The following is a 16125-nucleotide window of genomic DNA, read 5'->3' on the forward strand; positions in this document are numbered from 1 at the left end:
TCCTTCAAATACATTTAGAATGTTTCCAAACATCAACTGCGCCCAATTAAACATAAAATTAAAGCAAGAGTATATTAAATTTTCACCCGCGTGGGCATATAGACATAGAACACGACAAATTGCGTAGGGAAGCAGGCTACGTCACTTACGTAGCCATACTTTACAGGCAATAAAGCGATCATTCCCACTTTCTGAAGTTACCTGTGCATGCAAAGAAACTACTTGATTGCTCCCAATGTTCCATTTGTGCTTTTAATAAACAATGCTTCATAACGTGCTGTGTAATAGAAACATAATAATTTCAAGAATACTATGTGTGAACATCCTTTTATATTAATTGTGACAAAGGCTGTTCACTATTTAAAAACTATTCTATATTCGATTCCGGCTCTTTTCAATTCATATTCAATTTGCTCTCAAAGATCACTATTAACACAACTCTGCAATTTATAACTTTCTCTTAGTCATGATATAAAGTTCCACACTTACACAAGAAACCTTACTATTTCCACTTTCAGGGGCACAAGAAAACAACTGATTAAGATTCTGGTAAACTAAAAACATTTTTAAAATGGGAGATTGAATTCTACAAAATGCATAAACTTATGCAGTTAGATTTATCATTAGTGAAAATTGATCTTTTAGGTGCATCTCCCCTTAAAATAGGGACATAGCTTTGACTCTTTTCTTACCATGGGAAAATTGGCCACTTTCTATTACTCTTTCTCTACCCCATTTCAATATATCATCCCTGAAAAATTTTAGTAATTATTATTTTTTTACTAATCCTTTACTGACAAATGCTGCTTATAGGCAACATAACAGAAAGAAATTTGTTTCTTGCCGAGTTTGAGTATTGAGTACAAAATTTCTAATTAAATGCCTTTGGCCAATACTGAATGATGGGCAGCAAGTGCAATTTGCTGGTACAGAGCAAACAGGACGAGGAAGAAGTTTGGCACGTGACTGGCTTTATTTTGAAGGCACGGTCAGAAGAGACAGACCAATGCAAGATCTCCAGCTGCAATCACGTCGCACACACGATGCAATGCAAATACCTTACGGTTCACACATGGTGATAGCTGCCTATACTAATTCCTAATTCCAAGAGAAGCCATAGGTGGCTTGAGGTGAAGCCCATTTCCAGTTTTCTGCCTGGTGTTATTCTTGTATTGCTGAAAAATATTGCACGAAATATTTCTTCTTTTTGCTTATTATGCTCATTTTCGATGTGCTTTGTAAATTTAGATTGAAAATAAAGAGTTTTTCCAGGTATCTATATGTGCCATGATGAATGAATTATACGGTGAACAGCCAATTTTCGGACTCCCAGGGGCCGCGAAAACGTCCGCAAAATTAGGTAGCCCCCCCCCAAAAAAAAGAATGAATGCATGCTTCTTTTATTGCACCCAAGGGCTCAAATCGCCAAAGGCACATCAGAAAAAGCTCTGAAGGCCTGCCAGTACACTTATTAGGCATATCGGTGCTTGTACTGTGGGAGGAGACGGCGCGTGCACGCGTTTATAATTAAGGAATGCATACCGTGTCTATTGACAATTGCCCCTTCCCGTTCTTGGTATGCTTCACCGCGTAACACAATTGTATCGAGGCGAAGCTGACTTTCAGAAAACGACATTGTGCAACGGGGTGTGCTTTCCGAGCTTCTAAGCCATTGGCAAGGATTACAAAGGCGGAGACGGCGCCATTGTTTACAGCGGTGAATTGTTTCAACGAAAAACACGGAACCTAAAGGTAAGAAACTTGGTAGCGAACGTCGAAGCAGCTAAGCCTAGAGTTTCGGCGGTGGTGGCTACGGCTGCCAGCGGATCTGCGTGCGAGGGCGCCAGATAGAGGCAGAGATAATCAAAATGGCGGCAGTGGTGGCTTCGATTAATGCCGCTTCGGCCCTGCGGTCACGGCAAAATGTCCAGAAAATCGGACGGCGAAGGGGTCTTGCCTCCGAAATTTCGGACGTTCTTATACATTGACTGTGATGTGGCGGTGCCGCGAAGGCCTCCGAATTATCGGGAATGTCCGAAAAATCCGTTGTTGACTATATTATCATGGTTACAATGTCATGCTATATATAAATCGAAAGCTAAATAATTGTACTTTCTAAAGATATAAATTTAGAAACAAATGTAAGGACGTATGTAATATTTGTGAAAAACAAAATTTATTGAAAAAGGGAAGAAATGTTTGCATTTTGCATTGATAACCTAAGAAGAAAAACAAAGGAAGAGATCTCAAACACACAAAATGTTTTTACATCAACTGCCTATAGACCTTTTTCACGGTGATCCCATGGGTGCTGCTATGTTTTATTACAAGGGTGATGCGTCTATTGGTTGCCTCAGCTGCCTTTGTGTTTACAATGGAAGTCCATGAGGCCGGTGCGCCTGACTAGATGTATGTTTCAGTGGATATCATGGACAGTGACTGGGTGGACGACACGAAGCTTTGGCCACAGCTTCAGAGGACATGTAAATGATTTTGGAGCTGATTACACATTGTGCAAATGGCACAAGTAGCGTATACAGTGCCCGTACAAGAAGTGACGCTGAAAATGTATTTCAAGTGCTCCAAACTTTCCACATATGAATTAAATCAAGATGAATGTGTATTTCTCTCGATTCTTCATTTGACTAACACTTTGAAGCAGACACATGTCACATTTCTGACTCAGTAAAATTCCTCAATGCCGTCACTATCGATTGTTTACTTTCTGCCTAAACACTTGAGGGTGCACTCAGTTCCAAACGATTTGCTCCTGCTTCGCAAAAGGGGCATGGAATGTAAGTGCTCTATACTTTGTGATACCATATTTATTCGAACCTAAGCCAATAGTTTTTTTAATAATAATCGTATACCAAACTCTAAGGTTGGCTTAGATTAGATGATCTTAAAGAACATGCCATTTTTTAATTGAAGATGATAAATATGGTGCATAACTAGCACCATCTAGAAAAGTCAGTATTGCACCGCTACTAGCCGTGCCAGTACTAAAGTATATGACTGATGTCACCATTTTGACCTGTGTTGTAACAGTGTGTAGTGTGGCTTTGTTGTAATGGTGCCAAACAGGTGATGCCACTATAGTGCTACTTGCAAATGAAAAGTTGTGCTAGCTGTAGAGGCATCGTCAAATGTTCAAGCTGGGTCGGACTACAGAATTGACGAGAAAAACATTCACTGTTGGAAGGGGCAACGGGAGACACTTTTTGCATGTGCCGTAATGAGGACATGACAGCAATAAGTAAGACAGCAACGAGGCTAGCAGCGATGATGATGCAGAGTGAGCTTGGTATGTTCATATTTAATAAACGCTGTTTTCATTTTGTGAACGCTGTACTTACTTTTTTGTACGGCCTACATTCGAGGTAGGTTTTCTTTTTCTTTGTCTTCTTTTTACTGGCTTTAGACATTCGGGGGTCAGCTTAGAATTGGGCCAGCCTAGATTCGAGTAAATACGGTATGTTGCAGCAAAGACGTATTATCACTAGTCACTCGTTTACTGCCTGTGGAATGTCACAAAATGTTCAGCTTCAAATACGCATGTGTTGTCAGCGTAGTCGCCATCACCCATGCTTCAGCGCATTGATTCAAGTGTGCACCCATTCACTTATTCATTTATTCTTGATACGTTGGCAATAGAGTGAGCATAAGTTTGCATGTGAGTTAGGGTGGATGTTTACTTGGTGGATGCTTACTATGCCAGGAAGCGGTGCTACTCTCTGACACTGTGTAACAAGTGATATATTCACTCATGCCAACATTCTGAGTTTGAGGTTCTTTCTTCGTAGGTTAGCGACACAATGTTGGCAGAAGAGCGGATTTTTTTTTCGTCAAGGAAAGCAATGCATTGTGAAAGGGCAGCAACACAGGCAGTCCTTACGTGGCATTCAGTATGTGGACTTGGTCACAATGATTCATTGTATTCCTTAAGGGGCAACATGGCATTGAAAATCAACTTCCTTATTTCTTCATGTATATTGATGAAAATTGGCACAAATGTTTAGAATGTCTCCCTGATGCTTTCATACAAATTTCAGAGCAATACCTTGCAAACATTTTATTGAAATTTATGGAGAAACATTTTTCTATCTTGCACTTTCTGCAGAGCCTAGTAAGCTTAAAAAACGTGATGGAAGTCTTGTTGAGTATTAACTGCACAGCTGAATGCATGCTAAAGGTCGTGAGTATTGTTTTGTTTTTTTCAACACAAATTTTATGTTATGCCATTTTTTATGTTACGTTCTCATCAGACACACTTTCGGGGTGAATGAATAGCCACATCATAAATTTATAAAAAAATTCAAGATAAGAAAGCGAGACTGTCATGACCTACACTCTCGCCCCAGATACATGACAAGAAAGAAACAGTCAAAATAGGCTAAACGGTAACAAAGAAACCAGTTCCAGCAACTGAGCAGAAGGCAAAAAACAGTTCTGAAAGAAAAAAAAAAAAGGCTTTTGAAGTTTCGCCTCTCCTCCACTCTTCTAAAATGAACCAGGATTGTAATCTTTGGTGCCCTTAGCAACGTGGGGCTTCTTAGGCATGTAACCTTTTATCTGATGTTCTTTCAATGCCATTTTTTCATAGGTCCTCCTTTTCTGTGGCTCTTTGAAGAGAATACTTTCCTGGCTTAATGCCAAGTGAGGCACAAAGCTTTCTGTGTGCACAAAGAGTTCCGGCATTGTACTTGCAGGCTGCCTCATTGACAGCTGTCTCCGCTGCAATCAATGAAGCATTTTGCTCTTTTGGTAGACCGTAGGACAGAGTGGAGACTCTTGGCTGCATTCTGAGTCTTCCTGCCTTGGCAATGGCCGAGTAGCTGAGGATCCGAGAGGCCCTGATACACTGGTAGCAATGCAGCTGCAACGTGTGTTGCTGATTTGTACTTGTGCTGTGGCGGAGCCTTACCTTCAGCTTCTGCAGCCCAGTGTCTGCACCAGCTCAGTGTAGCTGGAGGGCTGAGTTCATGATGAGGCTCTTCATCTGTTGAAGTGATATGATAGAAGGTTGCCATTATGGCCCTTTGCATATCACCTACACCACTAGTGTTACGTACGGCCATGCCATAATAATTGGTAAGCTTTTTGATTAGGTCTTCGGTAGGTCATAATTGGTTTATTTCTTCTGCTTTTTGAGACAAGAGTTCTCAAGGCTGTATCCATCTTCTTTTTCACGTGATTGATACAGCCCTCTCTGTTGAATGCAATGAAGCCATACGCCTTGGCTTCACAAAGGGACTGGAAAGTATGACTATCCCCATCACAAACAATAGATGTGTAGTGGAGGTCATTCCTCCTAGTGACCTTCTGAACAAGAGCAACGCTGCCTCGACCTCCATTCGGCTTGAGTTTCCATCGTTCTTTTGACACACGTGAGTCTCTCTACATTCACTGTAGCCTTCATCGTCTTCTTTTGGCCCAAGCATGCATCCATGGCATCTGTTTGAGAGGACAATGCAATCAAGCACCAGCCCAGTGAAATATTCAATTATTGTGCCTACACCAATATGGGATGCATGAACCCATGTCATACATGTCCCGTTGTAGACTACGGTCACATTTCTTGTGGATGCCGACTCCACTTTGCTGTAAACTTTCAGCGTGGCTGACACAGCATCATAAGAGAGACTTGCTGCAGTTACCTCACCAGCAGGCCTAAATTTTTTATTGCAGATGTTTTTGGAAGGTCTCATGGCGGAAGCCTCTGTGTGAAACATCTATTACTGACCAAAAGCAGGTCAGTGCAGTTGCCCCTCTGCCGGTAGTTTTGATTGCTGGCATTGCACGCATATTCACATCAAAAGCCTTACTACCCTCTACTCACAGCAATGACCATTCACTTGAAACAATGCCACAGGCATTGCAGGTCAATCACATTCGTGCAGCCAACCTATGCCTTGTTCCCAAATGAAGAGTCAGTCCCGGCTGAAAGCATTCTTGTACAAGGCATTCAATGCTGTGACCTGCACAACCGAAAACTCCTCTGCCAGCTCCCACATCGGCACAACTGTCACTCTCGCCTGTTGCTTCACTTTTCTCCTGGTCGCCAAAACAGAAATGAGTTATACCTGCTCTGTCTCGGCACACCCACGAGAAGCTTCTAGCGATCATGTGGCTCCAAGTGAGCCTGAATTGTACCGCCAATTTTTGACTGCATTTCACCCATGCGCGAGGTGCTTGGTTGGGAGTCCGAGACGTCGGCTCATGAGGTGCGTAGTTGCGGGTCCGAGACATCGGCGCACGAGGTGTGTAGCCACAGGTCCGAGACGTCAGTGTGTGAAGTGCACAGTCGTGGGTCTGAGACGTCAACATACGAGGTGCTTGGTTGCAGGTTCGAAGCATCTATGCATGGAAGGAAATGCTGCGTGTTCACAATGTTCGCAACGCACTGAACATCAGCAGAGTCGGCAGTGGAAGCTGTTGGCAACCCTTTCTTTTTGGGCATCGGAGACTTGCGCTTACGGCTGGCAAATCGATGTGCAGTTTTATATTTCTTTTCGTACTGTGCCCGATACATGATTAGAGCCGAGATCCTACACGAACTTATACCACGCACTCATTCAGAGCCACTAGCGAAACTATGCAGTACCTTGTAATACGGGTGATGGATAACTTAGCTACGGGAATAACAGATGATGTGACGGCACTTCGCACGCTGTTGCCAGGGGCAACTGCTCTGGAGACCAATGGGGCAGCGCGCTGCTGTCACGTGACACGCGCCGCCAATCAGGAACCACCGCAAGATCTCAGAACTTTTGCTTTTTCTGCGTTTGTTTTTGCTCCGAAAGGCCAAGAAAGTGGCAAATTTGGAGTTAGAGAAATGCTCTTTCTGATGAAACCAAGATGGCAGCGCTTGGTTGCGCTGTTGTGGAGATATCATGACTTCAAAACACCATCTTTTCACAATTGCCGCAAAACTTCTCGTCGCCTTGGCTGATACCACAAACTTTTTAGAGCACATTTATCTGTTTTTTAGGGATGATATTTTGGAATGGGGTAGAGAAAGAGTTATAGAAACTGAAAATGTGATCCTTGAAAAATAGATTTTTCAGGCCATTTCGCGCGATGCGAAAGCCACATCCCCCCTTAATATGCCAGTCACTATCTTTGAAGTCAACTACTGCATACGTCTTCTCTCTACCGTTCCAGATTTTTGCAGCATAAATGGAGCACAGGGCGCTAGCGAACAATCAGTTGCATTTCTGACAGCTTATCGCACACTATCAGACAGATGTGGTAATGGTTTCGTACTTGTGCACTTTCACTGAGGCAACAAGTGGCGCACCACCAGTAGCACCATCTCGTTCTTCTGGAGCAAACTGTTCCGTGAAAAGGGTCTACAACCTGTGAAAGTTTCAACAGAATAAATCATAAGAAACATGAATTGCAAGAAAATGTTTTCCGCCTAGTGGTTCTGAAGCTCATCTCCATCGTCCAAACGAAAATCTGATGAACTCCATTCATCCTCAGAGTGACTGCTGCCAGACGCATCTAAACAATCACTTGAGGATGCAACAGAACCAGAAGAACGTTGTTCGTGTGAACGTCCGGCAGCCAAAGTGTCTGTAATCTTCACGATCAAACGATATGAACCACACTCTGTGCTTCCGTTAAAACTCACCACCGCTCAGAAAAAAAAAGAAACAATAACTACTCCGGGAATGAAACTTTAGTTCTTAGACAATAAACTAGATGGCACAGCAAGTCCATATATGGATTCGGTAGTCTCAAATTTTCGTGCAGCGCATATTTGACATATACAGTTGAACCCACTTACTGGAGTCGTCTTCAAGTTGCAAGAAAAAATCGCATTGACATACAGTTAAACCTAGATGTAATGAATCTCTATGTAACGTAATCCTGAACTTAACGAAATTTTTTCATTCCCCAACGCCATCCCCATAGATACCCATGTATTTCTGACCTCCACATAATGAAGGCATTGTGGCAATTGACGACCTTGGTGTAACAAATTTTTTGTGTTTACCATTCATTATCGTGAGCAGTAGCTCTACTGAAAATTCGGGTAAATAATGCGTAACTTTTGCAATTGATAAATAAGGCAAGCAGCCGATCACAGGAGGAATGCATGCAACCACAGCAAGCCAGAGCAATTGATCCAAAGCAATGATGACTATGATAAAACCCGCCAGCTCCCCTAGTGCCACACAAGCAGATCAGCCTCTGCATTTTATGCTTATGCATCATGACACCAGGTGTCACAACCATGCTTGCCTGCCTTTTTCTTTTTTCGTTCTCATTTTTTTTTTCTTTAAGGCTTATGCGTGTTGGCGTGGCATGGTGGCAAGTGTGCAAATGTGAGAGTGGACATGACATGAGTGTTAACTTCAGCAGTGTATCGCACATTTCTCACGGTGTTCGTTCACTTCAAAAATGAGTTTGGCAAGGAAGCGGAAAGTTTTGTCTTTCAAGCACAAGCTTTCAGTTGTGAATGCAGTCGCTGAGGGCAAGAAGAAGGATGTCGCTGCCCGGTTCAATATCCAAGCCAGCACCCCGTCAACCATCTTGAATGCGAAAGAAGGCGTTCACAGTGCAGTGGAGTTGGGCACAAGTTCAAAGAAAAAAAAGAATGAAGTTGTCGACGACCTCCATGTTTCTCTCGCCCTCGATCTGGACAAGGCTGGGTTCACGAGGTTTTTGGACATGCGGGCACAAAACGTACCCCTTTCACTTGTGAATGCAGTTGCCGAGGGCGAGAAGAAGAAGGATGTCACTGCCCGGTTCAACATCCCAGCCAGCACCCCACCTGCCATCTTGAACGCGAAAGAAAGCATTCGCAGTGCAGTGGAGTTGGGCACAAGTTCAAAGAAAAGAAAGAATGAAGTTGCCGACGACCTCCATGTTTCTCTCGCCCTCGATGTGGACAAAGCTGTGTTCACGTGGTTTTTGGGCACACGGGCACAAAACGTACCCCTTTCACTTGTGAATGCAGTTGCCGAGGGCGAGAAGAAGAAGGATGTCACTGCCCGGTTCAACATCCCAGCCAGCACCCCATCAACCATCTTGAATGCGAAAGAAAGCATTCGCAGTGCAGTGAGTTGGGCACAAGTTCAAAGAAAAAAATAATGAAGTTGTCGATGACCTCCATGTTTCTCTCGCCCTCAATGTGGACAAAGCTGGGTTCACGTGGTTTTTGGACACAAGGGCACAAAACGTACCGATAAGTGACGTGATCTTGCCGCAGGAAGCGAAGGATTTTGCGTTATCCTGAGCCATGAGGACTTTAAAACTAGCGACGGCTGGTTGCAAGATTTTAAGAGCCGAAATGGAGTTTTCGGGAAAATTATTAGCGGCGAGCCTGCCTCCATGGACAGCGATGCTTCTGCATCGCGAGTGGCCGAGAAGTGGCCTGGCATTTTGAGCTGCTACGAGGTGGCCGACGTTTACAATGCTGATGAGATGGCTCTGTTTTATGAGATGTTGCCAAATCGCAAGCTGGCACTTAAGGGAGAAGACTGCAACAGTGGCAAGCAAAGCAAACTCTGCGTGGTGGTTTTGCTTTGCACCAACAGCGATAGCAGTGACAGACGAATTCCGTTAGTTATCGGGAAAAGTGCCCAGCCCAGACTCTTCAAGAGAATGAAGCAAACGGCAGTTAAATATGTGGCCAATTTTAAAGCATGGATGTCACAGGCAATCTTTTCCAACTGGATCAAAGAGTTCAACGAAGTATGGATAACCAGTGCACCACTGAGTTACAGAATGGGTGCCAAGAGAAGAGAAGTGCAGTAGAGGACGGCAGAAAACTAGGTGAGGTGATGAAATTAGGAAATTTGCAGGCATAAGTTGAAATCAGTTGGCGCAGGACAGGGGTAATTGGAGATCGCAGGGACAGGCCTTCGTCCTGCAGTGGACATAAAAATATGCTGGTGATGGCGATGATAATTGTTGGCTATAACAATTAAATCTGGCTACTCAGTGTCTGCAGAAGAAAGAAAAGAAACATGAAATCCAGGAAACAAAAAAAAAAAACCTGAGGGCCGCATAGCTATGCCCGCCTTTGTGCTGTGTACCACACACTTTGTTGCCCCTCTCCAGTCTCCCTGCCACCCCTCTGACATTTTCAAGAGGGTGGAAGGGAGCCAGGAGAGGTGCATACGAGGCCAGTGACGGATGCGACAAAGGCATGTCATGCAGGGTGCACAGCATAAAGGTGGACATAACAAAGCGGCTCCCCGCTTTCGGGGGTACGTATAGCTTTCTTTTTTCTTTTAGCAGACACACCCGGTAGCCAGATTTAATAGTTATAACTGATAATGAAGGATGGGAGCATCGTAGTAAGCAGGTTATTTTACAATAGAACGCATATAAAATTGAATATGCATTGGCAGCTCATTGTTATACAGTCGAAACCACTTATAACATTCCCAGATAAACAATCTATCGGTTATAATGACCACATTTCAGTACATTTACGATTTTCTGACCTTCCCTATGGAAACTGGTTCCAGGTCACTGCGTCATGACAACACTGAAATTTCCACAGAAGCACAACACTCATGCCGACAGCGCCAAGACTGCTCGCTTAGCGCTCCACTTAGTATCCAACTGAGCGGAGCGTGTTCACTTGGTTTCTCAGTCATTTTGCAGCTAAGCTGATTGCGCTTGCTCGCGTCTTGGCAAGAGGTGTTTATGAAATGCGAAATCTATGCAGTTCCCTGCAGTGTCTCAGCTTGCGAAATCTGAGCAGAGCAGAATCGTAGCAGCACTAAACTAAAAGTGTCTGTTATCAGTGAGATTGCAGCCGGCCATGAATGGCGGATGATAAGAGTGGCGTAGAATCAAGAGGAATTCACTACAAACTCGCAGTCCTGTCACTTTTCGATGATATCGCAGTGGCGCACAAAGTATGGAAAACTTTGGTTAGTGACTTTTTCCCGACACTCTTACAGACGAAATATTGAGATATCTGGAGTGCGACGCAAAAGAATTTCAAGAGGTGAAAAATACATGGAGTTGACACTGAGCCAGGAAAAAATTTCGGCTTGACCGTTGTTTTTGACACATCAGTTTGAGTTAACGAGGGCTTACTGTACGTCAGTGAGTGAGCGCCAGTGAGTGAGAATAGATGTCAGCATGAGCCTGAGTGGGTGCCGGTAAGTGTGAATGGAAGTGAGTGAGTGTTGGCGCGCGTGAGTATGAGCATTAGTGAGTGCCAACAAGTGTGAGTGTACTTGAGTATGAGTGAGCCCATGGCACACAAAAATACTGGTGAGTGGATGTGAATGAGTATCCGCTTACTCTGCTGAACTATGCTGGTGACTTAGCCGCACCGGCAGTTAAGCTCACACCAGTGCCATCTGTGGCAAGGAGCTATCAGTTGCCTCCACAGCTATGCAGACGGTGCTACAGAGCCATCCTGTGGAAAGGAGGTGAAGCAGCATCATAGAGACAGAGCACATAGGAAGGAGCAGATGCAGTCGCTATGCATTGTGCCATCACAGTTGAACAACCAATCAGAAGGGTGATGAAGGTAAAAGAAAGGCACTTCTAGAGCAGGTTAGTGGCAGGAGTTCGCAAGGGACAGATCAAACATGGTCCGTACAGATTTAGTACGCATCTCAAGACCAGCACAAGGAAACACAGATTGAAGATGAAAGATAGGCTTTCTTTTCTTTCCTGTCCCCTGTTCTTTCACGCTGGTCATAAGATGCACACTGAATCCACCCCACAATTAGCCCAATACCTTAATGTTCACACAGCTATAACAACTCACAGAAACGTGTATGGCTTTCTGATGGGCTAGTGGTTTTGCACCATGGTGAACGTCTTGAGGTGTCCCGCAAGCGTTATTTCCTTCTCTAACTGGTCCTTCTTTTTTTGTTTTTTTAAGGCTAAGGCACTCATCACAATCGCAGAAATGGCCGGGAGTGACGCTAACGCAGCTGTGTGCTGCCATAGAGAGCTCACCGGTGTCTGCCCTGTGTGTCTTCATGTGCAATGCCCGGTGGTCCTGGCGGGCAAACCGCTTGGGGCACAGCGAGCACTTGAATGGCTTCTCGCCCGTGTGGGTGCGCAGGTGCTTGACCATGGTGGAGCTGAGCGCAAACGCCATGGGGCACATGCTGCACTTGAAGGGCTTCTCTCCCGTGTGCGTGCGCAGGTGGTCCATCAGGTTGCTCTTCCAGCCGAACTTGCGCTGGCAGAAATGGCACTCGTACATGGGCCGACCATCGCCGGGCACCCGGTACCAGCCGACCGGAGGCTTGCCCCCGGCCCGGTCATTTGGAAGCTCGTCCGAACGCAGTGGCTCCGCCGGCAGGGGCTGCTGCGTCTATTTATTTATTCATTTGTGAGTACCTCACAGGCGTACAGGAAGGCATTGGTTGAAGAGGGAACTACGGTCACAATCACATAAAGCAGGCATTATTCAAAAAAGCAACGAAAGGCATCAGCGTAACAAAAGCACTATTCATACAATGAAATAGCGTGCAACATCAGAACAGTCAATGCAAGAATACAGTTAAAATGAAAATTTTAAAAAGTGCATACGGTTTTCCCGTGTGCACTTTTTCCTGTTTTTAATTTTCATAACTAATACTAATACTATTTTCATAACAAATACTAATAAATATTACATGAAGACAATTGTGTTACCGGGTAGGCATACAAATGTGAGAGTAGCCAAATCAACTGGTGAGGATGGGACTGACAAACCATACCTACAAATGCATCATGAGGTTATAGCAGTGCAAACTAAAACCCCTGTGTCTCTTTCTTTGTGCACATATTTTAGTTTGTGCTGCTATAACCTCGTGATGCAAAACCAACTGACCCAATCTTTCATCTTATTACGAATGCAGTCATTGCGTCTTCGGGTTAAAAAGACACTAAAGAGATACAGTCAAACCCATTTATAACAATATTCAAATATAAAGAAAATTCCATTTAAAGAAACCCTGAAACGATTTTGACAATTTTGCACAAACGTACCGAGTCGTAAGAGTAGGTCCTTCTGATCATTAATTGACGCGTCTAAGTTCTCCGCATAAAGCTTGAAATGTATAAAATGTACATGTACACCTGGCTACCGGGTGTCCATGCCGAAAGGTAATGAAAGGCGAAATGGTTGAAAAAAAAAAGGGAAGAGACATTTGAGCTGCTGCAAAATGGCCCGCCGCTCCAACAGCCACCACGCGCTCGCCTTCCAGCCTTCTCTACATCAGAAGCCTTGTGCGCCTCTCTCCCGTCGCCCTTCCACCCCTCTGAACATGGATCGGCTGCGCCCATAGCTCCTTGCCGCATCACCCTCCGGAACACAAATGGATTGCGCCAACTGCGCTGCTTCCAGATTACTCCCTCGGCACTCATTCTGCACAGGTCTGCCAACAGATTAAGTCCCTCGCGCTCGTCTTTGCTGGTTGTGTCAAGTCGTTCCTGGCCATGTGATCTCTTAGCCTCGTTTCACTCATCACCGAAATGGAAGATAGCTGATCCGCCTGCTGATCAACAGCAATGTACAATGTTGTCGGTGAAAAGAAAGCGCACTGCTATAGATTTGGAAACTAAGTGCTTCTAACCGATGAGGCGATCGTCGTGAATGTGCTTGCATCAGATAGCGACGGCAACAATGGCAGCGATGATGCAGTAGGGCAGGCCGCCTGAATGCTGTCCTCACAGGAGGCCCGGCAGATTATTCAGTCCCTCCGGGGCTTTGTTTTCGGGAGGAACCTTCCATTACACTATGTGAAGCACCTGGATTCCTTGGAGAAGGATGCCAACTAGCTTTGCATAAAGCAAGTAAGGCTGACGGGCATGGGGTTTTCTCGTGCAAGCAAGCGAGAAGTACGCGGACGGTAAGATGCTTGTGGCTATCTTACCCCAGCGTTTCTTCTGGATTTCTCAAGCTGAGAGGCTGCTGCAGCAACCTTCTCGCATTTTTTAAAGGGCCCCTTTTGGGGCAACCAAAGCGATGCCTCAGCAGAGCTCGCATATCGCTTGCTGCCCATGAACTCTACTTACAGTTGTTATAGCAGTGCTATTCTTGAACGCCGAAAGCCACGCCTTGTTACAAGCGATCAGAGTGTGCAGTAAACAGAGTTAAACAGTTAAACGAGTGAACACACTCAGCAGCCAGATGAAGGAAAGTGGTGGGGAGGAGCACTGGCCTCCCCACTATTATAGTTTTTTCACAACAGCTCTGACATTTCCCTATTTTGATTTTTTACATGCAACTCAGCTATAAAAATTATGCCATAACCATAGAAGTTTCGTGGCACTTGAATATTGTTATAAGTGGTTTCAACTGTACAATGTTTGCGTACTACATTATTCCCTATAACAAGTAAATCTGGCTGCTGGGTGTCTATGCCAAAAAGAAATGTGAAATTCAGGAAAAAGACAAAAAAATGACAAGCCGCTTCGCCACTCCCACTTTTATGCCGTGCACTCCCCATATGGCATGCCTTAGTTGCCCCTCTCCGGTTTCCCTTTTACTCCTCTAATGCCAGAGAGAGGGTAGAAGGGAGACAGTATGGGAGTGGGACAAAGCCATTCCATAGGAGGTGCATGCACAAAGATGGGTGTAACAAAGAAGCTCACATTTTTTTCTTCAAGGCAATGCGACTAAGGCATGTTGTGTGGGGAGGAGGTTCGTGTGCGACACAAAGGTGAATCTGACAAAGAGACTCACCCCCTTTTTCTTCCCTAGGATTTTGCTTTCTTTTTCCTTTTGCAGCACATGCCCCGTAGCCAGATTAAATTGTTACAACCGATAACGTAGCATGGGAGCATTGAAGTAAGTTGTTTATTTTACCATAAAATGCATATAAAACTTGATGGTGCATCAGCTGCTGGTTGTTATACCAATACAAATGAGTGCAGGGAGTGTGCCTCCGTGCCTCTTCAGTTTATCAGGTAATTTAGGTAATTGGGTCAGTTATTTCAATCTTAAAGTCTATAAATTAAACATGGCACCACTTTCCAGACTCGTTGTGATAGCTATAATGAAAATGTCATAGTTGAGAGCAAAATTGTGAGACGTTAGAGACGATGGTAGCGATGCATTTTCAGTGCTGTTGCACATACACTTGCCGAAATACAGTCGCGAGATGCAAGTACGCGTCTTCCACCTAGCTTTGACATGAGCAAGCGTGAGTACACGTGTGATATTGAGCACACGACGGGCGACTTTGTAGTCATCAGCGCTTTGGTGGTTCACGTAAACTCCATGACGTCAGGTACTCACGATTTACGTCATTTAATAAAGGTTATCCACCAGGCGGGAATTTCGAAATCCAAAATTGTGAGAGAGAAATTGTTTTACATTGAATTCTAGGGGACACAATAATGCATATGCTGACTGCTAGTACCGTCGCCTAGATGCTGTGCATCACCCAAGAGTAAAAAATAATCATAGGAGAATTTGGTGCCTGCACTCCTTTAATAGCACATAGAGACACGTCAGCTGGCCTTGCACATGAAAATAAGTGCACCAGGTGGTAGGGAGCCTGAAAGTTCCAAATAGGTGTAGGTGATCTTGATACGCGTGACAAAGGCTGCCGATAGCGAGCAACACACACCTATTTTTTTCAGACGTGTGAAAATTCTTATTGGTGGGTGTACAGTGTAAAAGAAAAAAAATGTCGTGGAGATTTAGCGGTAAGTGCAAGAGAAATGCGGCAGCATTAAGTTGTACCTCTTAGAGGTACAAAAGTCATGATTCAAACCACATTGAACACATTGCAAAGTGCTGTTTGGGATCTCACTCAACACACGCCCTACCTCTTCGAGGAGTGAAGTGCAACTGACAGTGGTTCGGAGCAGACCATTGTCAAGTTGCACTGTATGTATACACACCACACATGCTCCTTCAAGCTCTCCCATCCCCTTTCCACATCTAACACATGAGCGGCTTCCTTCACTTCACATGCATAGACTTTTTTTCCCACTTTGACATTGCTAATGCTAATGCATTTGGGTTACACTGTACACCATTGTGTGGCCACACTATTGTGTGGGTATTATGTGTTGTAGTGGAGCCTATGGATGAAGTTACTTTACGCAAGGGTTGTAAAGCTCAGACCACATGTATGCTTGCCAAAGCGCGCAAGATCGCATCTATGCACTTTGCACCTGCCGTGCCTCGCG

The 16125-nt window shown here is 44.6% G+C and overlaps 1 protein-coding gene across 2 annotated transcripts in view; it reads right to left on the minus strand.

Annotated features, from left to right (window-relative positions):
* The window catches only part of LOC126527884 (uncharacterized), a 57265-nt gene that overhangs the window by 22481 nt on the left and 18659 nt on the right, over positions 1 to 16125 (minus strand). The window contains exon 3 of one of the 2 annotated variants that reach the window (XM_050175730.3): positions 11947 to 12310. In XM_050175730.3, the coding sequence (XP_050031687.3) occupies positions 11947 to 12310 (364 nt within the window). Of the gene's footprint in view, positions 1 to 11556; positions 12311 to 16125 lie in introns of those variants that run through there. The other variant, XM_055069323.2, reaches the window with a different exon arrangement.

Source organism: Dermacentor andersoni, chromosome 9 (genome assembly GCF_023375885.2).
Source record: "Dermacentor andersoni chromosome 9, qqDerAnde1_hic_scaffold, whole genome shotgun sequence".
Lineage (NCBI taxonomy): Eukaryota > Metazoa > Arthropoda > Arachnida > Ixodida > Ixodidae > Dermacentor > Dermacentor andersoni.